We start from the raw sequence: 23,058 nt of genomic DNA on the forward strand, positions 1-23,058 counted from the left end.
CTGAAAGACCTAAGTCAGTACCCCTCTGCCAAAGAGGAAAAGAAAAGATGAAGAGGTATCAGAACAAAATTTGCTAACTGGGCAGTCTGACATATTAGATATAGAATGATTATCATGGTATTTAGAAATACTATCACCCTTCAAATGTACATTCTTTGGGTGTGGCATTAGGCATACTGCCATGGTGGGAGACAAATAAGACCTGTCAAACTACTTAGGAGCTCCCAGCCTAGCATTTGCAGCTCAGTTCAGAAGCCGGCAAAACAAACCTGCATCGATAGTGCCCAGAAAATATCAAATATATTGGTAGAGGGCTGCTTGTTACATATTATGTTTCCTCTAGTTATTGTCTAGAGAATTACAAAATACAATATCAATTCATAATCAAACTTCAATTTAGGTGATCCCAATAATTTCCTGTGTCCTCTGTATTCTCCACTGAATATTGATTTTTCTTCTATTGCCATTTGAACTTATAAAAATTATGGAGTGTAAACTCTAAACTTCTTTGGCTCTCCTTTCCTTTTTGCAATTGAAATTATTAATTTAATAAATTTCATTTACTTATGTATATATTTATCATCTTTACTAAAAACATAGATGGGAATTATGATGGTTATCTTGGATATCTATATTTCCCCAGCAGTTTAGTCTGATTATTCAACATCGTGATATCCAGAAGCTCAACAAATTCATAGTAAGTTGAAAGACTATATATTTTTCCTTGGAAAATATAATTTGTGAACTTTTTAATAGGGACCCTAAAAATAAAACGAGGTTTATTTTAATATGTAGGTGGATTTATAATTTTTACAAAGGGAAACTGAATGATGGGATGTTTTTCATTTAGAATTTCTTTGACTAATCCAGTCATGAATATAGAATAGAAGATAATTTGATCAGGAGAGATATGGTGAACATACAGCTGATGCTACTATATGGCATCAATACTTTCCTTGGAATAATAACATATACCCTGAAGTGTGGTGCACAGTTGCTTGAAGTAGGAACTCTTTCATTTCAGATTAGTCTATAAATTTACTTTCTAGCATTTAATATTTACCATAGTGTACATATTCTCAGGGCTCTTTGATTATTTTCTTAAAATGTTATTTTTAACTTTTTACATAAAGTCAGGATCTTGTTATAAAGCCAATGAGACAACTACTAAAGATCATGTGGAGAACAGTGAGAAATATTCTGCATGCCTATCACTGACGCAAGCAAAGCAGCTCTGTTTTGATATGATGAGTTCATATTTGGCTAAAAGTGTTGGAAAACCACAGCCATAGGATAAATTGTTACAAGTGAAATTCCCGTGTTGGAGAACATAAACATGTTTAAGGACTTTTGATAAGTGTTGAAAATTGCATTTTATTACTATTATGCCAAATATGCTTCTGAGCACAGCATGTAAGAGAGCTGCTTATCTCCACAACACTGATCCAGAAGTGTGACTGCTTTTTATTTATGTGATTTCAGATTTGGCTAAAAAGTTCCTATTCCCATTCATGTCTGCTTTCAATAATTCTGAGGTCCAGCTTTTTCTTCTGATTGGAATCCCAGGACTGGAACATGCCCACATCTGGATCTCCATTCCTATTTGCCTCATTTACCTGGTTGCCATCATGGGCAACAGCACCATCCTCCTTATCATTAAGACAGAACCTTCGCTTCATGAGCCCATGTATTATTTCCTTGCCCTGTTGGCCATCTCTGACCTGGGCCTGTCCTTCTCCTCCCTTCCTACCATGCTGAGAATCTTCTTGTTCAATTCCATGGGAATTTCACCCAACGCCTGCTTTGCTCAAGAATTCTTCATCCATGGATTCACTGTCATGGAATCCTCAGTGCTTCTAGTTATGTCTTTGGATCGCTTTCTTGCCATTCATAATCCCCTGAGATACAGTTCTCTCCTCACTAGCCGCAGAGTTGCTAAAATGGGATTGACTATAGCCATCAGGAGCATTCTTTTAGTGCTTCCATTCCCATTCACTCTCAGGAGATTAAAATATTGTCAGAAGAATCTCCTTTCTCATTCATACTGTCTGCATCAGGACACCATGAAGCTGGCCTGCTCTGACAACAGGATCAATGTTATCTATGGCTTCTTTGTTGCTCTCTGTACTATGCTGGACTTGGCATTAATTTTTCTGTCATATATGCTGATCCTGAAGACAGTACTCAGCATTGCCTCTCTGGCAGAGAGGCTCAGGGCCCTCAATACCTGTGTCTCCCACATGTGTGCTGTGCTCACTTTCTATGTACCCATCATCACCCTGGCTGCCATGCATCGCTTTGCCAGGCACAAAAGCCCACTAGTTATAATCCTTATTGCAGATATATTCTTGTTGTTGCCACCCCTAATGAACCCCATTGTGTATTGTGCGAAAACTCAGCAAATCCGGGAAAAGGTCTTGGGAAAGTTGTTTAACATATGTAGGAGATAGAGGTGCCTGGGTGGCTCAGTTGGTTAAACCTCTGACTTCAGCTCAGGTCATGATCTCAGGGTCCTGGGATCAAGTCCTATATCAGGGTCTCTGCTCGGCAGGGAGCTTTCCCCCTCTCTCTCTGTCTGCCTCTCTGCCTACTTGTGATCTCTGTCTGTCAAATACATAAATAATAATAAAAAAAAACATATGTAGGGGATAAAAATTCAAATATGGAAGTTAAATTATCAACCAGTAAATATGAATTGGCACCTATTTCAGTACCACGGTGGTCACTATCTAGTGGAGGACTGTGGGAGAGTGAAAGGAATTTACAATAAAGTCAAGAATACATTATTGAATGGGAAGGATGAAATGATCAGGTGATAGATGATATGATTCACAGAAGATTAACCCATATTTTGAGTAGTTGAAACAAAACACTATATAATGGAGTAGTTGGGTTTGAGTCATCTCCTAAATAATGGATAAAATTGGACAGATTGAGATTATTACTCAAGCAGCATTTATTGAATTTATATATTTACAATGTACACTCACTATGCTATCAAGGAGAAATGAACTAGCAAGGCATATAGAAGCCATGAAGGCTGTTAGTCTGGCTGGAATAAGAGTATAATTTGGCAAATTGTGAGGGATAATTTTGACTAGTGTGAGTGAACCAGATTTTGGAGTACCTAGAAAAGCCTTGAACAGACTAAATACAGGAAGTACTGGGTAGGCAATTTAATAACTACAGCAGATGGCTAACACGATGAATCACATGTTACGGAAAGCATGTCTGAAAGCAGGAGCAAGATGGATTCTATTGAGAGAGAGGAAGAGGGCACTGACAGGAGGCTGCAGCAACAATCCCACTATGGCGTGATTCTGGGAATGGGCAGAGACAGAATAAAATCATTTAGGTTGCTTTTTGTTGTTGATTTTGTTGTTGTTATACAACGAACATAATTTATAAGAAATTCATAAGTTCCACTAAACAATGAGTGTACAGACATAAGTGACTGAATATTCAGACAGACATGCTGAAAGAGGAGGCTGGCATACTGCTTATCTGTCACAGCTGGAAAGGTAGCATTGGCCTCATTTGCAAGACAATAATATTTAGTTGTAGACAGGGGAGTAAAATATTTTAAACAAGCTTCAATCATCAAACTGTGAAGATCCTCCCTTATGAAGCTATCTCAAATATTTTTTTCACTCATTGATTTCCTCCTGCAGCTGTTTTAGTTCAGATTTAAAATTCCCCAGGTTTATCCTATCATCCCTTAAATTGAGATAAACTGTTTGAAGGATTTTTTTTTTAAGATTTTATTTATTTATTTGACAGACAGAGATCACAAGTAGGCAGAGAGGCAGGCAGAGGGAGAGGGAGAAGTAGGCTCCCCTCCCCGCTGAGCGGAAAGCCCGATGTGGGGCTTGATCCCAGGATCCTGGAATCATGATCTGAGCTCAAGGGAGAGGCTTTAACTCACTGAGCCACCCAGGCGCCCCTGAAGGATCTTTTTAAAATGTAAAGGCCACCACACTTAAAATCCTTCAATAGATGTCCGATATGTTACCAGATAATGGTAAGACTCCATGTTCACACAAGAGCTTTCCATTTTTCAATGCCTGTGTTTGTCTACTACTTTATCTGTTAATACTCTGCCTTGTGCTTCGAAGGTGTAATATAAATACTTTACATTATCACTTACACCTAATCCTTTGCTTATGGGGTATTATATATCAGGAATGCTGTATTGGTTTTTTATTACTGCATAACAAATTATCATAAAACTAATGGCTTGAAACAACATAAATTTATTATCTTACAGTTCTATAAATTAGAGGTCTGGCATGAGTTTTACGGGGCTGAGGTCAAGGTGTTGGCAAGCCTGAATTTCTTTATGGAGTTTTTCTAGCTTCTTAGGCCACCTGCATTTTTTGATTCAAGTATCCCTTTCTTCATCCACAAAGCCATCAAAATTATATCTCCTGTGTTTTTCGTCCATTGTCACATCTCCCCCTGACCATAACTAGGAAAGGTTCTCTGCTTTTGAGGATTCATGTAATTAATTGGGGCCCACCTGGATAATCTAGGATACTCTCCCTATCTCAAGGTATCTAACCTTAATTACATCCACAGAGTGTTTTTTTTGCCAGATATGGTAATATATTCATAAATTTCAGGGATTAACATTTTGGGGGGAATATTATTCTGCTAAGAAAAATGCATTTCTTCAATTTCTTGAGATTTCTCCCATTTAACAATTCAGTAGGAATATACTTCCTCTAATACTACTGGCTGGCACTCCAAGCATAATAAATTCATACCTAAATTTTGTTCCCTTTCATGGTGTACTGATTTCTACAATGCAATTTCAACAAATATTAACTCTTAATTGTTTAAATGTTGTTTGCTTTTGCCAAAGTGTAAATCCTATGATCTACAAATGTCTGTACATCTTACTTATTTTTGCATCCCTATTGCTTAACACATACTTGGACAAAAAAGGATTCAATATTTGTTGATAAGTTTGTGAATTCATCACCAACCATCATTGAATAAAATCGCTGCTCATTTCCTAAGCTTAAAACCCTGAGCATTTTGGGGCCCCTGGGTGGTGTAGTTGGTTAGGCATTTGACTCTTCTTTTCAGCTCAGGTCACAATCTCAGGGTCCTGAGATCAAACCCTGCATCCAGCTGAGCTTAGTGAGGAGTCTGTTGAAGTTTCTGTCTCCCCTTGCCCCTCCCTATATGCATGTTTCTCTCTCTCTAAAATAAATAAATAAATTCTTAAAAAAAAAAAAAATCCTGAGCATCTCTGTGGACAGAGGCCTGAAATTATACTGTGTTAATCACCACAGATTAGAGCATGTCATGACTTCCTCAAGCAGCTCCTGTCCTGCAGTCATGCCAAGCCTAACGGAAAGTCTATAAAGTCCACCAGAACTTTGCTGTCTGCTTTGTGAAAAGCCAAGAACTGCCTCCCCTGTTATTTCTCTCAACTCAAATCTATTCTTACGACAGTGTCCAATATCTCACTTTATTTTCCATATCCAAACTGACATGAAATTCTCTTATTTTTTTTTTTTTTGGATGGAAAATCAAACTGTAGGCTTATTGGTTTTATTTTACACAGTATTATATAATTTGTTTTAATTAATAAACTAGATGTTTTTGTTTCATGTAGGAATATTCTTAGTGTTGTTTGCCTGTGGATTTTATGATATATTAGAAATTTTAATTGTAGTAAATAAAAGTACTAATTAAACATGGCGTACCAGAACAGTTGTAAGAAATCAAGAAAATAATGCCAAAAACAAGATTATAATGTGCCTTTCTCTATTTCCTTCTTAGAGATCTAAATGTATAATTGATAGCCTCAGAAAAATAATTAGCTTCATTGATCATCATTATAATTTAGACTTCAAGAAAATAAGTCAGAGATAATTAGTCCAGCTTTTTCACTCTGTAAGGGAGGAAATGGACACCCCAAGTTGATGACTTGCTCAGACTTAACCATCATGCATGGTAGACCAAGAAGCTAGTTAGCCTGCCTCCTTCAGTGCTCTTGCTCAGTTTCCCCTTTATGCTTAAGAGGGACGTACTCAAATGTTGGGCTTGGTGCAGATTCTTCCCGACTTCTACTTTCAGTCTGTGTTCCCAAAGGGAGACAATCCTTAAGGAAAATGAGTGTATGCCTAGAAATTCAGAATTAACCTTTGTGACAAAGTTATTTCTTCAAGATCCATTGGTAAAGCTCACTTGCCCATTGGAAGCCCAGCAGAAGAAACAGATTTGTTGATCCCTGGCCTTCATTATTACCCTCATTGTTACCCTCTCCCATTGGAGATTTTTTCCAAAGATTTTCAGAGTCCTCAGATGACCTCCAATCAGTCTCTGTACTTAAAAAACAGCATGCAGGTTATTGTCATTTGGTGACAAAATTTTGCTGAGTATCAAATGTTGGTTGTATCCATCTGTTCTTCCAATGAAGCCTAAAAAGTCTTAAGTGAAGCTGACCATACAGGTGATGTCTTCAGGCATACAGAGCCCATGGAATGGCCTCGACCATTTGCCAGTTGCATTGTAAGTCACTTTATTGTAGGTTTGATGACTTTGCAAGAAGAACTGCCACCTGACATCCAGGCAGTTGAGACAATGTTACAGCAGCCTCCAGATGCAAGCAGTCCCAAGCTTCTGGACGCACCTTGGGAACAGAATGTGGAGAATACAGAGCTCTCAATAATTCTCAGAGCAGAGATTGTGTCTTCTCTGGCCTCTGTGGTAGTATTCTGATCAGTCTGACATGAAATTCTATAGACGTTTTTCTCCCAACCATCTATCAATTTTTCCTGATCTATTTCTTCTGCCATAATCCTTATCCAGATCACCATCCTCCCATGCAAGAATGTTTTTATCAGGTCTTAATTTGGACCCTCCCTTCAATCTTACTCTCTAATTTTCTCTCTTACTTTGCAGCCAGAGTGACCTTTTGTAAACAACTTACGTTATCCACTTACTTAAAACACTCTTATTTTCTCTTACTACAATTGGGGTAAAGAACAGTCTATGGTACTAAAAAACCACCCCTCCCATCCCCCACTGGCCCGAACCATGATCTGGCTGCTGTGTCTTTTTCTACCTTACTTTGGGTCAAGAGGCTGAAAACACCTGGACCTCTTTGCTGTGGACATGAAAACTCAGGCTAGGATAAATAGACAACAGCTTGAGAGCAAAGACGTACAAATGGGAAGGAGCCATGTAATTCATTGAGTACAATGAATTTTTGATTTGCAAATAAAGAACCAGAGCCCAGAAAAATGCAATGCCTTTCTTAAGGCCACACAACAAATGATAACTGAAATGGTTATAAGTGAATTTCAGAGTATTTCCATACAGTCATTTGTTTTGATGCTTAACTTCAACTTATTAAAGTAGATATTATAAGTCCCAAAAACTTCTGAAAAAAAAAAATCCAATGGGGTAAAAGAAGGGAGAAATTGGAAGAAAGGAAAATTACTTTTTTTGAGTTAAAGAACATGTCAGACGTTATTTATTCTAGACCTTCCAAAGGTGAGGGCACTGTAGGGTTGGTTCTGGGTGTGGTAGGTGGAAGAATTGAAACCATGAACAATGAAGGAAAGAACGTGCTAGGATTTCACCATTCTTCATGTGTGGTCAGATTTTTAGGAGGGAATAAGATCTTGGATGGGTTAATTTCGTGTTCTGGAGAAATTAGGCCAGATATCTGAGAGGCAAATATAGTACATACACTTGATTAACGATGTATGTTTTATTCCATACTGTCCCAAATACATTATGCACAGTATCTGATTTAATCTTTGTGGTAAATATCTGAAGTAGATATTACCCTTGTCCAAAATTTATGGCTTTGAGAAATTAAGTGATTACTAAAATTTAAGGCCTGAGGACTGAACTCAGGTCTCTTTGGGGCCACTTGCCTTTGTTCTAAACTTTTATGTTAAGCCATCTTCCAGGATATAAGCAAAACAGAAAAAAATGTAAGAATTGGCTGTTCAGGGGATAATGATAGGCCAGATGTGCAAAGTGGTGGTCCACAGGACGAAGCTTGCAGAATAAGGCTTTGTTTCATTCATAAAACTGTGAATTATTTAAAAATTGAACTAGTTCTCAACCTTTACAAAAATCATGAAATTTTACACAAGAACCTGGGCATTTTCTGTGCTACATTTTAAAGAATGTATTTCATATTTTATCAAGTATTTTTTCAAAGCAACTTTTTGACTTTGTGCTATTCATATACAATAATATACTTTATTATTTCTAATTATCTAACCTTTTTAGGTATAGTTGACCCACAACATTATATTAGTTTCAGGTGTTCAACATAGTGACTTACGGCCAATTAATCTGTGACAAAGGAGACAAGAATATACAGTGGGGAAAAGGCAGTCTTTTCAATAAATAGTGCTGGGAAAACTGGACAGCTAAATGCAGAAAAATGAAACTGGACCACATTCTAACACCATACACTAAAATAAATTTAAAATGGATTAGAGACCTAAAGTTTAGACCTGAAATCATAAAACTCCTAAAAGAAAACACAGACAAGAATTTCTTTGACATTGGCTATAGAAACATTTTTCTAGATGTCTTCTCGAAGCAAAAGCAAAAATAAACTATTAGGACTACATCAAAATAAAAAGCTTTTGCACAATGAAGGAAACCATAAACAAAGCCAAAGGCAACCTGCTGAATGGGAGAAGACACTTACAAATGGTATGTCTGATAAGGGATTAATATCCAAAATATATAAAGAATTTCTATAGCTCAGCATCAAGAAAAACCCCTGAAAATCTGATTTTAAAATGGGCAGAAGACCTGATTTTTATTTTTTTTTTTTAAAATCAGCGCATCTATTACTATCGGCCCAGCATTCTGGAGCTGAGTAGTTAAGTCCCTTAAGACAGGGTTTGCCAGAGATCATAACCTACCACTTGCTATTTGTCTTCCAGAATTTTTCTTCACTCATTTACCTTACTTGGTGGCCTTCAAAGGGATTTGAGTTTATGTTCCCAGTTCTAAATTTTCTTTGAAAGAGGTAAATCAGAGAGTAGTCTTGCCTTATTATAGGTTTAATATGATTCCAGGTCATGAATTTATTTCTATACCATGGCCTTCTCTTCTAGGATCCAGGGCCATAGATCCAAATGCTTAATTGACTCTACTTTTTAATGAGAATGATGATAATAATAATACTTCAAAATTATTGATCATTTACTAAGTACCATATATTATACCAAATGCTTTACATAGTATATGGTATCTTATTACATTTATTTGCTATTAACCCATTAGGAGGTATTATTATCTATCCCTGTTTGGCAGATGAGAAAGTAGGAGCTTATAAGAGTAAAAAATCTTTCCTGGACACACAGCCAGTAAGTGATGTAATCTGGATTCTTCTCAAGCTTATTTATTCCTGAGCTTGAGTTCTTAGCCACTACACACTCTCTGTGTTTCATAGACAGCTGATGCTCAGTATCTTCAAAATGCAATAAATTAATTCTTCTCTTTAGGCCTGTTCCTTAGAAAGTATTCTTCATCTCACTAAGTAGAACTCTCATATACTTAATTTTTCAAAACTCAAATCAGGAAGTAATCTTCATCCCTTCCTTCCTTGAGATATAGTATATGGCTTGGTGACTATAAGTTAATAGTACTGTCTTGTATACTTAACATTTGCCAAGAGAGCTGATCTTTTTTTAAAGATTTTCTTTATTTATTTAGAGACAGAGAAAAGAGCATGCACAAGCCGGAGAAGTGGCAGAAGGAGAGGAAGAGAGAGAATCTCCAGCAGACTCCACATCAAGCACAGAGCCCAATGTGGAGTTGGATCTCACAACCCTGAGATCATGTCCTAAGCTGAAACCAAGAGTTGAATGCTTCCCTGACTGAGCCACCCAGGTTCCCCAAGAGAACTGATCTTAAGTGTTCTTATCACACTACAAAAATTATGGACTATGGAATGTGATGACATATTAATTAGCAGGATTATATAATCATTTTACCATTCATATATCAGAATATCATATTGTACACCTTTAATATATACAAGCTTTATTTATCAAGTATACCTCAATAAATATGAAAAGACTGGAAGGTAGGAGAACAGTTAGAAGAGACACAGTAGTTCAAGTGAGAGATAATATTTATTAGACTTAAAGTGGTACCAATAAAAAGAGAGGCATGTAGCTTTATGGTTTTCCTGAGGTTTTGTGTGTACATAGACAACCAAAATACAAACCACCCATAACACTCACGCACATATTCTATTTTATTTTGTTTTGCATAAGTACCGTTGGATCTTCCACATGTAACACCCAAGGTTCACGTATATCCCTCATTGCAGAATGAGGCACTGGTTGTGGAAAGCATAACCTGTTAAGAGTTAAATGTCAGTTGTGCTAGATAGCATCAGATTAAGTCCAACTTCAAATGGGAATTGACTTCACATAAACCTTGTAGTAGAGATTTTTTGTTTTTTTTTAAGGTTTTATTTATTTATTTGACAGAGAGAATGAGAGGGCATAAGCAGGGGGACTGTAGAGGGAGAGGGAGAAGCAGGCTACCTGCCAACCAGGGAGCCCAATGTAGGGGTTAATCCCAGGACCCTGGGATCACGACCCCGGCCAAAACAGATGCCAAACCATCAAGTTACCCATGCACCCCTATAGGAGATGTTTTATCTAGTGGCCTTTTGCCACTCCCTTTCTTGATCCTGCACTGTGCAGGAACATGACATCCTCAATATTCCCTCTAGATGTCTAAAACCCTACTTAGCAGCATTTTATCCAGACTTGCTTTCCTCACAAATACCTCCAAGACAAACTTACAAACACTGTATTGACATATATTACTGAAAAGGTAATTTTAAAAAATTTTTATTTTAATTCCAGTATAGTTAACATACAGTGTAATATTCGTTTCAGGTGTACAATATATTGATTCACCAATTCTATACATTATTCCATGCATGTCACAATAAGTGTACTTTGTAGTCTCCATCACCTATTTAGCCCATCACCCCACCTATCTCCCCTCTGGTAACCATGCATTTCTTCTCTATTGTTAAGAGTCTGTTTCTTGCTTTGTCTCCCTTCTTTTTTTCCTTTGCATTGTTTCTTAAATTCTGCATATGAGTGAAATCATATGGAATTTGTCTTTCTTTGTCTTATTTCACTCAGCATTTATTTCCCTTAGCTTATTTCACTTAGCATTATACTCTCTAGCTCCATTCATGTTGTTGTAAATGGCAAGATTTCGTTCTTTTTTAATGACTGAATAATGTTCCATTTTATATATATATATATATATATATATATATAAAATATGTGAAAGATAGATATATCTTTGATGTGAAAGATAGATATATATATATATCTTTCACATATTTTTTATCCATTCATCTATTTATGGACACTTGGGTTATTTCTATACTTTGTATCAGTGTTTTTGATTTTGGGGGTAAATACCCTGTGGTGCAATTACTGGATTATAGAATAGTTTTATTTTTAACTTTTTGAGAAACCTCCATACTGTTTTCCACAGTGGCTGCACCAGTTTACATTCCCACCAACAGTGTAAGAGTGTTCCTATTTCTTCACATCCTTGCCAACACTTGTTTCTTGTATTTTTTATTTTAATCATTCTGACAAGTGTGAGATATCTCATTGTAGTTTTGATTTGAATTTCCCTGATGATGAGTGATGTTGAGCATCTTTTCATGTGTCTGTTGGTCATCCGTATGCTTTCATGCCTTCTGCCTATTTTTAATTGCATGATTTGGTTTTGGGTGTTGATTTTTATAAGTTCTTTATATAATTTGGATACTGACCCCTTATTAGCTATGTCATTTGCAAATATCTTTTCCCATTCAGTAGGTTGCCTTTTAATTTTGTTGATTGTTTCCTTCACTATGCAGAAATTTTTTAAAATTTGTTTTTATTTTAAGGTAGTCCCAATAGTTTATTTTTGTTTTTATTTCCCTTGGCTCAGGTGACATATTTAGAAAAATGTTGCTGTGGCTGATGTCAGAGAAATTACTGTCTAGGCTCTCTTCTAGGATTTTTATGGTTTTAGGTCTCACATTCATGTCTTGAAAATATATATATATATATATACATATTGGGCAAAGTGGTGGCAAAATTGTAGTGGCCAGATAAGAGGGTATAAGAAAGTAACTCTTTTTGATTCACAGGTTTATGATTTTTCTGGTATGGTCAGTGCCTCAACCTTTTTCTACTTATCACCTCCCCTTCCTTCACTCCCCTGTTCTCTGCTTTTCCCTGACATGCTAGGGAACAATGACAATAAAAACAACTTCAAATATTTCTTTAGATACATTATTCTCTCTCTCACCTCTGCCTCAGTTTTGTACATTCTATTCCTTCAAATAAGACCATAATTTTCCTGTTTGATTGCCAAGCTCCAGTATGTTTCTTACACTGAGCCAACTCAAGGAAATCTTTCCTGACATTGTTTCTCCCAACTGAAGGAAGATATTTCTCTTTTTGCTCCTATATCCACTTCTTTTTATTTTGAGCAAACCGATTAACATATAACTATATAATAAATCATCTGCAAATTTAGTGTCTTAAAAAACAAACAAGCAAACAAACATTTATTGAGCTTGCAAATCTGCAGCTCGGGCTAAATTCAGAGTAGGGTTGATTATTTTATCTGGTACCACCTGGAAAGGTGGGGAAAATGGGGTTTGCAATAATATGAAGATTTATTTACTCACTAGTAGATGATAATGATCCAACTAAGGCTGAGACCTTAGCTTGGTCTATTGGCTGGGACATCTACATGTGGCTTCTCCCTGTGGTCTCAGCGTCCTCTTGGTATGGTATTCGCAGGCTTTGTTCAAAAAACAAGCATTGATTGAGATAGAGATATAGATGGAAATAGAAATTAAGATAGAAAAGGAGGGAGAGAGAAAGTGTAGGGGAGGCATATACCCATCTAAAACATATCACCTTTTGTGACCTAGCCTCAGTAGTCCTACAAGATCAGTTCCTAAAGATTCAATTCATTGAGGCAATTACCAAGTCCTACACAGTTACAAGGAGAGAAGAAATGGACTCCATCTCTTGATGGGGGAGCGACAAGTTTCTGGAGGAAAATGTAGGATTAGAATTACCTCATTGGCCATTTTTGGAAAAATACAATCTGCCATGTCATATTGCATTGTGCTTCCCTCCAATCAGGGCAAAGATAATTCTGCAAGAGCTGTGACTTCTGATCATTCCTTCATGTATTTGTTAAGTAAATAAATAATTGTCTCCTCCATTTTATGCACATTGGATATTATAAAAGATGAAGGAGTAAGGCTACACTTAAGGAATTAGTGCTTCTAAGATTAGACCCAACTAACAACAAAAGGCATGGGTTATGCGATCTCGGATCTGTTTGGTCTTCACACTGTAGACAATCGGGTTCATCAGGGGAGGGAATAGGAGGTACACAAAGCCCATGATCACCTGGACCAGATGAGGTGCCTGCTTCCCAAAGCGGTGGATGACAGACAAGCCAATCATGGGAGTGTAGAAGAGGAGTACAGCACATATGTGGGAAACACAGGTGTTAAGAGCTTTGAATCTCTCAGCTTTGGATGCAATAGACAGCACAGTACGCAGGATCAGGGCATAGGAGAAGAGAATGAGCAGTGAGTCTATACCTACTGTCGAAACAATGACAAACATGCCATAGATGCTATTGGCTTTGATGTCTGCACAGGCCAATTTCATCACTTCCTGGTGGAGGCAATAGGAATGTGAGAGAACCGGGGACCCACAATAAGGGAATCTTTTGAGCATAAAAGGCAATGGGAAAATGAGGGCTACACTGCGGCCCAGGGAAACCAGGCCAATCCTGCCAATGACTGTGTGGGTGAGAATGGAAGCATAGTGCAAGAGGAGACAAATGGCCACAAAGCGGTTAAAGGCCATGGAGAGTACCACAGAAGACTCCAGGAAGGACAAGCAGTGAATGAAAAAGAGCTGAGCAAAACAGGCATCATGACCAATATCTCGTGCCCCAATCCAAAAGATGCCTAGTACTGTAGGGAGGATGCAAAGAGACAGACCCAGGTCAGTCAGAGCCTGCATGGACAAGAAAAGGTACATAGGTTCATGGAGTGAGGGCTCTGTTTTAATGATAAAAAGGATTGTACAGTTCCCCAGGATGGAAACCAGGTATATAAGGCACAATGGGATGGAGATCCAGATGTGCATGTGCTCCAACCCAGGAATGCCACTCAGCAGAAAGGTGGAGGAAATGTTGCGGTTGCTTTCCAGGGATCCCACAGTCATTGTGTGTGGAGGGAAGAGGAAAATTGGATTCCCTCCAAATTCTTGAAATGAATTCAGAAAAAGCTAGGGATTGTCCCTGGAAGAAATTTGAAAACAAACCAAACAAAACATTAGAATCAACGAGGACTAGAACTATACAGCTCTTCCAGAGCTCATTTCTTTCTGGCCCCTTATTCCCTTTAAACATTGTTTTAGAATTTTTTTTCTTTTTTTCTCCTTCAAGCTAAGATATCTGACACTCTTCTTTATTCTTGTTGGTTATACCTAACTTTGCCTTTTGAGAAGATCTTTAAACACTTCTCACCTTCCTCTTTTCCACTAGAACTCTCAATAATGTTCCAAAATTTCTTTCAACTTCTCTTCACTTCCCTTCTCTTACTTTACTTCCTTTGCTATTCTTTTATCTCTTTGCTTCCTTACTCCCTCCCTCCCCATCTATGCCTTCTCTTCTCCTCCTTTCTTTCCTTCCTCCTTTCTATCCTTCTTCCTCTTCTCTCTTTCTTTCTTTCTTTTCTACTTCTGCTTGACTTCATCAGCTACATACAATTGCTAAGTGTAAACACAGATGAGTCCTTCACTCATCTTCTCATCTCATCTCATATGGAAGCCTAGCTTGATCTAGACGGCTCATATGCGCTACTCAGCTCACATAATTGCAGTTAGGACTGGAGAGTGAATGAATGGCTGTCTGTAAAGTGATTCTTGACTGCTGAAGTACCATATCAAAGCTCTGATTCTCCTATCAGTCAGTAACCTACATTCCCTAGAGATCTAGAATTCAACTGCTATGAACCTAGGTGGGGGAAAAGACTGAAGCATCAACCATGACTACACCCCCAATTGCAAGACAGAGTCCATGACAGTCCACAGAATAGGGGGCAATAATGCTGGTAGGACATACTCTCTAGGTTAGGAAATGAAGGTTCGTGAGAGTATAGTTACTGGGAAGAGGTCTTATGCCAGTTTAAGGCTCCTGAGTTTCAGAGCAGTCATCTGCCCACTTCCAATTCCTAACACCACTAGAATGTAAGATTAAAAAGGGGAGGGGCTTTGCTTTGTTTATTTTTATAAAGACATTGCTTAGGCACTCAGGATTTTTTTTAAATGCATGAATGAAAGTTAAATTATTTAGTTAGCTGTTACTAACTAAATAACTTGGTGTATATTTTGTTGCTTTAAAAAATCTTGTGAATAAAGTTCTACTAATAATACCATACTATAGATGAAGAAACAGATTTAGAGAAAATTAATATTTCTAAGATCAAAGATATAATAAATGGCCCAAATGAGATTTGAACTGATTTTTCTCTAGATTCCTGGATCTCAACAACCATTACACTTTCTTCCTGCATAGAGGACAATTCACTGTCAACTAGAAGCAGCGAGCATAAGGTCAGGGGCTTAATAGACCTCCAAAAATGTTCTGGCTATTTAGCTAAGTTAATAATAAACTTACTAGAGACATACATGCAAATATATATGTAGACGTTTTCTTTCTCATTCCAAATAACAGTGAAATTAGTTGCCAGCGTCATTAACTCACTGTCCACTTGAAGGTCAGATTGGCTCTTGTGTGTTGTTCCTCAGCTTCTGCTTCTGCCATGGTCAGTGATCACCACCTCCTTCATCAAAATGAATTCAGAAGAGCTGTGATAAACTTACCTGTCATATTACAGGCAAGCTACATGGTGGTTAACAATATAAGTCATAAAACTTAAGGCAGGAAATCTTTTGACATGAAAATGAAACAGGTAATAAAGATAGAATATACATTGTTTAATAATATAAAAGTTTATTTATAATACTTGGTGCACATCTACTCTTTGCCAGACGCTGTGTTAGAAGCATTGCAAAAGAAATAACATTGCAAGAAAAACCTTGCAAGTTAATATTATTAACCTTGATTTGCAAATGAGGAGAGGCTTATAGAATTTGATGATGTATATTAAGTCATACCATCAATCACTGACAGAGCTGGAATTCAACCTTAAATCTCTGGAGTTCCAAGGAGCATTCTGGGCAGCTTTTAAGCTGAGATAGCCTGAAATGGGTGAAGATTGCATGACAAATAATAGAAATAGCCTTTGTGCCCCACCTTCTTTTAGCTCAAGATGGACTCTTTTTGGAATCAGAGTTTGTGAGTCACATTTTAAAAGACATAGGACAGAATAGGGATCAGAGAGAGAGTGTTGAAGGAAGTTGAAGGAAGAGACCTGGACATAAAAGAAAATCGGGAGTAGTGAAGCAGGAGGTATCTGCCTGGGAAAGATCACCTTTAGCTTGTTGTCTGGGGAGATCTTAGTGAGGTAACTGTTCTAAGGGCTTCTTACTTAAAGGTCTTCAGAGTTTCAATTATCAGATTTGGTGAGGACTTCATTGTTCCTGACCAGTTGAAAAAGCAGCTGTCTGGAGTAGAAGGGAGTTGGAAATTTAGCAAATGGCCGGCTCTCAGTTGTTCTTGGAGAATACTTCCTAGGGGTTTTGGGCAAGTTCAATGGCTGCTTCCAATTCTATCACTCAGACTCCATGGTCACCCAAGAAAGTGTCCTTTCATGTCACAGACAAGCTTTTCTTTCAGACGATCACACTGCTTCTGGGCAGGAAACGAAGTGAATGAGTGCGAGAAAGCTGTTGTATCTTTGCTAAGTTAGTGCTAAAACCAGACCAGGGTTTGGTGAGCGAGATCTGACTTCAGTAGTCACCACCTTCCACAGGCACCCTCTATAGCCTTTCTTGTGCCTCAAAGGTCCTTCTCTCCCTTCCTTCTCCAGAGCTCAGGCTGAGCTTTCTGGGACCTCCTCTTGGCTCTACAAATTTGTCTACATACCAAAGCTAGGTCTAGAGCCTCTGGGTCTTGCAACGGGGGAGAAGAAATGCTAATACTAGAGGCTCTTGGGCATATGGAGAGACTGGAGGGTGGGCTTTGAATTCTCTGATTTTTATGAAATTGTCTGAGGTCCCCACTAAGATTCTTTCAGGAATCTTTAATGAATTCCCTACTAGGACTGGCTCCCTGGACCTCATTATCTTATACTCTGGGAATAAGGGAAAGAGAAGAGAAGAGTCTTAGGAGATAATCTACATGAAAAGCCCAGAAGATGTCACACAGTGTAGCTACTTTTTAAAGATCTCATGAGATTTTGAACAACTCCGTAACTTTGGGGAAGCAGAATGGGTGTTAGTGTTAGTGTTTTATATATGATATATCATAACTCTATAGTTAATGCACATCAGCTGTGACATGTGTATTGCGGATATCCATAACCTTATGTAACCTTAAAAGGACCTTTTTAATTCAGTGCTTCCTCCATCACTAAAGGAGAAGAAAAGAGTCAGACCAAGTTCCTAGATATATTGTTACAGCTTTGAGTTTTGGTGCCCAAATAACCCTGTGTGTGTGTGTGTGTGTGTGTGTGTGTGTGTGTATGAATATAAATATATATTCCTGACTCTTGCCTACATTGAGAGACTCCATTTTCTCTTCCTGTCTCTGATCCACACAGACACAGAACTCAGCTCTAAGGTTTCTAGACATACAGGAGCTAATTGGAGAAACAAATTCATTCTTATAGCCTTCTAGGAAACATGAGCTCCTGCAAAGGATAGCTAAACCAGGGAGTTTTATATGTCAATACAGGGATATGAGGAATTAATCATCCATTTTTTAGACTATGAAAGCTGACAGGCAAGACATTTTAGAGGGAGGCGTGGAGGCTGTTTCAGTGTTTTCATTACTCACCTAATTAGTGTCCAGCTACTTGAATCTAATTTGGGAATATAAAGTATAAATATTAAGAAATGTCCAGATCCCCTCACTAACCATAAGAGGTTATTCCAATTAATTGGCTTGATTGGTCCCCTTAGAATGTTCTGGGATTTCTCTTGTGGCCACATTCCATTAATTTTTGGTCAGGCAAATTGTAGACACACTTGAGTTTTGTGAAGCAATATTTCTCAAATCAGAGTCCCCAGATAACCAGGATCAGAATCACCTGTAATGCCTGCTAAAATGCAGATATCTGGGCCTTATCCCTATAATGCAGAATCAAAAACTAACATTAGTGACAACCACAAAAGTCCAAGATTTTTCACATATCCTTGTCCTTATGATTTGTTTTCAACTCTGATTCCAGAGTTTTTTTATTACCTCTATAATTAAAAATACATCTTTACCTTTTACCTGGAATTCATTTCAAAACACAGTTACCTCTTGTTAGTTTGCTAGGACCACCATAACATAACAAAATACCACAGACTAGTTGGCTTAACAACAGAAATTTATTTTCTCATGGTTCTTGAGGCCAATAAAGTCCAGCATCAAGGTGTTGACGGTTTGGTTTCTTCCAAGGCCCCTCTCCCTGGAGTGCAAATGGCCATCTTCTCTCTGTGTTCTCACATGCCCTTTCTTCTGTGTATGAATGAATATCTTTGATGTCTCTTGCTCTTCTTATAAAGGACATGAGTCATACTGACTTAGGACCAACTCTGAAAGCCTGAGTTTGACTTAATGGCTTCCAAAAGACCTTACATCCAAATACAGTTAGATTCTGAGGTATTGAGGGCTGGGATTTCAACATATGAATGGGGGGCACAATTCATCCCATAATATGTATATGTATACATAACATGTATCTTATCATCCAGTCTTTTTCTTCACCCATTTAACAAATATTTGATAACAGAAATAAATCCCCTCTCCATAAAAACACAGAAGCAATATTTATTTGAGTCCAAGTACTGAGAAAAAAAAAGTTGTGTTCAATATGTTTTGGAAGAAAATAGGTTTGAGTCTCAGATGTTATGGGAGGGGGAGACTGATTTAGTCTTTGAACAGCTTTGATTAGAAGAAGCATAGAATTTGATCGTATTATGGGGAAGATATCCTGCCTTCTTTAAATCTTAGCTACTCAGCTTCTTTGAGGGAAAAATGGGATATGATATGGGAAGAGACTTCCCCTTCAAAAGGGTCCATATGTCCAAGCCCGAAAGAGCAGGAAAAAGAAACAAGATAGAGGCAGAATATAAGGGAATACCTTGTACATAAAGATGCTGCCTGGAGGAGATACCAGCTGCGAAACACTAAAGGGACCTAAAGAGAATATTATTGGATGGAACTAAGACAAACTGATGCAAAAATTCATCTTGTTTTTTGTTTGTTTGTTTTTAATTTCAGCATGGTTTTTAAATTCTTGTTATTACAACTTTTCCATGTATTTAGTTGGCAGATGTTTATGAAGAAGACAGATGATTTAGAAAAAAAATAAGCAGGATGCCTGGGTGGCTTAGTGGAGTAAAGCCCCTACCTTTAGCTCAGGTCATGATCCCAGGGTCCTGAGATCAAGCCCCGCTTCAGGCTCTCTGCTCAGTGGGGAGCCTGCTTCCCTCTCTGTCTCTGCCTGCCTCTCTGCCTACTTGTGATCTCTGTCTGTCAAATAAACAAATGAAATCTTAAAAAAAGAAAGAAAGAAAGAAAATAAGCAATATTTCTCCTCCTGTGCATCCTAGTTGTATGAGTAAAGTTGTTTCCCATCTGTATTTACAGAATGCCCACTATGTATAGTTCCCAGGAACATGCCATGCTATTTCACATCCTTTTTTCCCCTTTGTCTCTACTGAGGCAAAAAGATGTCCATTCATCTGAAATGTTAGCATATGTGGGAAATCTAGAGTCCATAAACTTTCAACAACATAATGCCAAAAGTTTAGGTTTTGAGATCTGACAGACCTGAATGTGGTTTTTGAGTTTTCCATTTATTATATATGTTATTGGCTATAGTAACTGACCTCATTGACCTCCAATCTAAGGGGATTATATGAGAATTAAAAGGAAATTGTCTATCTTAAATGTTAAGATAGCACTGAATAAAAATAGTTTGAAAAATTAAAATTTTAACAAAATGTTACTGTTGTAGTAAGTAGGTAAATGCCATGACCATTTAAAATGTGTCTTATAGGCATGCTTTTCCACTAACATTCTTGAAGTTTTAAGGCATACCTTTTTAACTCCTACTGAGGTCTTTTCTACCCTACTTAAGTGTCTGGGAGGACATTCTTCAGAAATAAACATGCCAATTCTTGATCTGGATCATAGGTTATAGTTCTACATAGCAGAAAATTCATAATTTTGATGTCTCAATAAGTAAATAATCAGGATATAGCAGTCACTTAGCTGCTACCTGGAAAATACCTTCCTGTAGTAGTTTTTTTAACTGAAAAATCTTATTTTAAAATTTTGACTCTGCCATCTTAATTTTCAAAGGACAGTCAAATTGGATATTGCATGCAAGCACTTTGAGACATTCTATAGTATATAGTAGATGCTCAATAATTGTTAGATGCTATTACTACAATTGTAATTATTATTTTTTTATTGTTATTTCCCAGCTAATCAGTAAGAAAGATGAAGGTGCAGGAGGAAATACAGGCTATTCTACTTATTTTGAAGGTTAAAATGTATACATATTAAAGAATGTTCCCAAATCCTCTGATAAAATTTTGAATGCACATCCAGGCATCAACATAAGGTGTTATTATTATTACTTTTTAAAAATCAACTTTGGTTTTAATTGCTCTCTTCCTGCCTTCTGAAACTTAGTTTTGTAAGAATTCTTCAATAGATATGAGTCTAAGGGTGGTACAAAGACTCTGGAAGATTCTAGAAGAAATCTTCAACTTCAGTTGGCTGAGGCATAGAGGAGATGAATCCGAGATCAGATAGTTTGAGTTTCACACAGAAATGGGATTCATCTGGCAAGTCACAGTTCCTAGATGCTAACTGGTTCCTTTAAGATACTAGATCAAAATGGGGAGTAGAGCTGATAAAACAAAGAACTTACTTTGAGTGGTGTGTTAGTTAGGGTCCAATCAGAAGAAAGAAACCACACAGGAATTTAACAGAAAAGTTTAATTTATTTATTAACAAGAGATTACAGTAACAGGGAATCAACTAAGAGTGGGAAAGAAAGAATCATGAAGGGTACTCTAGGGCTGAGGGAGAGTCTCCAAGGAAGAAACAAGTTTTCAGGGGAAGAACCAGCCCCATGGCTAGCATTTGGTTGTTGATGGAGAAAATGTGAGTGAAGTTCATTGAATGACAGAGAGTTCCCTAGGTTTCTGAGCCAAAGCTGGTTCACAATTAGGCTAAAGCTGATCGGTGGAGAACCACTTGTTGGAAGACTGATGAAATTTTCCAGGAAGACTGATGAAATTTTCCAGGAAGTTACTGTTGACTTTCTGAAAAGCAGCTGAGGAACAAGCTGGAATCATCAGGAAGTTTCTAGAAGCTGCTTGAGGAGGTAATCTGCTATTTATTCACTGGAAACTAAAAATATCAATAGACTTGATGCCCTGAACTCCCTCCCTTCATCTTAACCCATCTTATTGAAAACCCCTAAAAGCTTTTACAAATTCAAACTTCTTAGCAATGCAGATGCGGATTTGCTTGGTCTTGATACTATAAACAATGGGGTTCATGAGAGGTGGTACCAGTAGATACACATAAGACATGAGGAGGTGTACAATAAGGGGCAGATGTTCACCAAAGCAGTGCACAAGAGACAAGCCAATCATGGGAATGTAGAAGAGCAGCACAGCACAGATGTGGGAGACACAAGTGTTGAGGGCTCGAAGTCGCTCCTGGCGGGAGGCAATGCTTAGCACAGTGCGGAGTATGAGGGCATAGGAGAGGAAGATGAACAGTGAATCCACACCAACAGTGCAGGCCACAACAAAGATCCAATATATGTGATTGACAATGATGCTAGAACAGGCCAATGATGCTAGAGCAGACAATAGGCATGGGCCAGCACATGAGAGCGGCAGTACTGGAAGCATTTAAGGAGGAATGGCAGGGGCAGGATGAGCAGGGCACTTTTAAGCATTGAGCTCAGCCCCATCTTGACAATACGTGTGGGTGTCAAGACTGTGGAGTAGCGTAGTGGGTTGCAGATGGCCACATAGCGGTCAATGGACATGGACAGTAGAACTGAAGACTCTACCAGAGACAAGGTATGGATGAAGAAGAGCTGAGTGAAGCAGGCGGGGATGCCAATCTCTCTGGCATCAAACCAGAAGATGCCCAACACGGTGGGCAGTGTAGATAGACAAAGGCCCAAGTCTGTCAGGGCCAGCATGGTCAAGAAATAGCACATAGGTTCATGGAGGGTGACATCAGTATGGATGACGTGGAGGATGGTAAGGTTTCCTACAATAACTGTCAAGTAGATGAAGCAGAAGGGAATAGAGATCCAGCCATGGAGATCTTCCAGTCCTTGAAAGCCCATGAGGAAGAAAGTGGCTTTTTGGAGGCTGCTATTATAAGAGATTGTCATGGCTTTACAATCTTGGATTCACCAACCTCCAGTCAAGAATGGGATTTCTGGAGAGTAATAGAACTGAATTCTCACTCACCAAAGTGTCCTGGGACCAGCGAGAGAGAAAGCATCTGCAGATGAAATGAGAAAGAACTGGGGGACTTGATCTATTAGCATTTTCTGGAGGGTCTCGGATGGGGACTTCTGTAGTGTATGGATGCCCTAGGATTTAGCCTTATGGTGGTTTTTCTGCCCATGTTGGACTCTCAGTGGTTTCATGAGGTCACCTCAGATGGGGCCTTTTTCATATGCTCCTCCCTTAGAAAAATCCAGTTTAATCAACTGAAGAATTCAGAATCTGTATCATATATACAGGGAATTAGTACTATACATGATTTTGCATAATTGTGTACTAGGATCAAGTGCCTATCATATGTCTTTAAATGTAT

At 38.0% G+C, this 23,058-nt stretch overlaps 3 protein-coding genes across 3 annotated transcripts; 1 reads left to right on the plus strand and 2 right to left on the minus strand.

Moving 5' to 3' along the window:
* Nucleotides 1-1,511: 1,511 nt before the first annotated feature.
* Nucleotides 1,512-2,450, plus strand: LOC116598070 (olfactory receptor 51A7). Its single transcript, XM_032356276.1, has one exon. It carries the CDS (start codon nucleotides 1,512-1,514, stop codon nucleotides 2,448-2,450), a length of 939 nt encoding a protein of 312 aa, XP_032212167.1.
* Nucleotides 2,451-13,355: 10,905 nt separating this feature from the next.
* LOC116600005 (olfactory receptor 51G2-like) lies at nucleotides 13,356-14,297 on the minus strand. The gene has a single exon (XM_032359935.1). The coding sequence runs from the start codon at nucleotides 14,295-14,297 to the stop codon at nucleotides 13,356-13,358; it is 942 nt and encodes a 313-aa protein (XP_032215826.1).
* A 7,377-nt stretch (nucleotides 14,298-21,674) lies between these two features.
* On the minus strand, nucleotides 21,675-22,627 carry LOC116599757 (olfactory receptor 51G1-like). Its single transcript, XM_032359735.1, is given in 2 exon segments — nucleotides 21,675-22,081; nucleotides 22,084-22,627. Coding segments are annotated over 2 exon segments (951 nt in total).
* Between the last annotated feature and the right edge of the window lie 431 nt (nucleotides 22,628-23,058).

This window comes from Mustela erminea, chromosome 9 (genome assembly GCF_009829155.1).
Source record: "Mustela erminea isolate mMusErm1 chromosome 9, mMusErm1.Pri, whole genome shotgun sequence".
Lineage (NCBI taxonomy): Eukaryota > Metazoa > Chordata > Mammalia > Carnivora > Mustelidae > Mustela > Mustela erminea.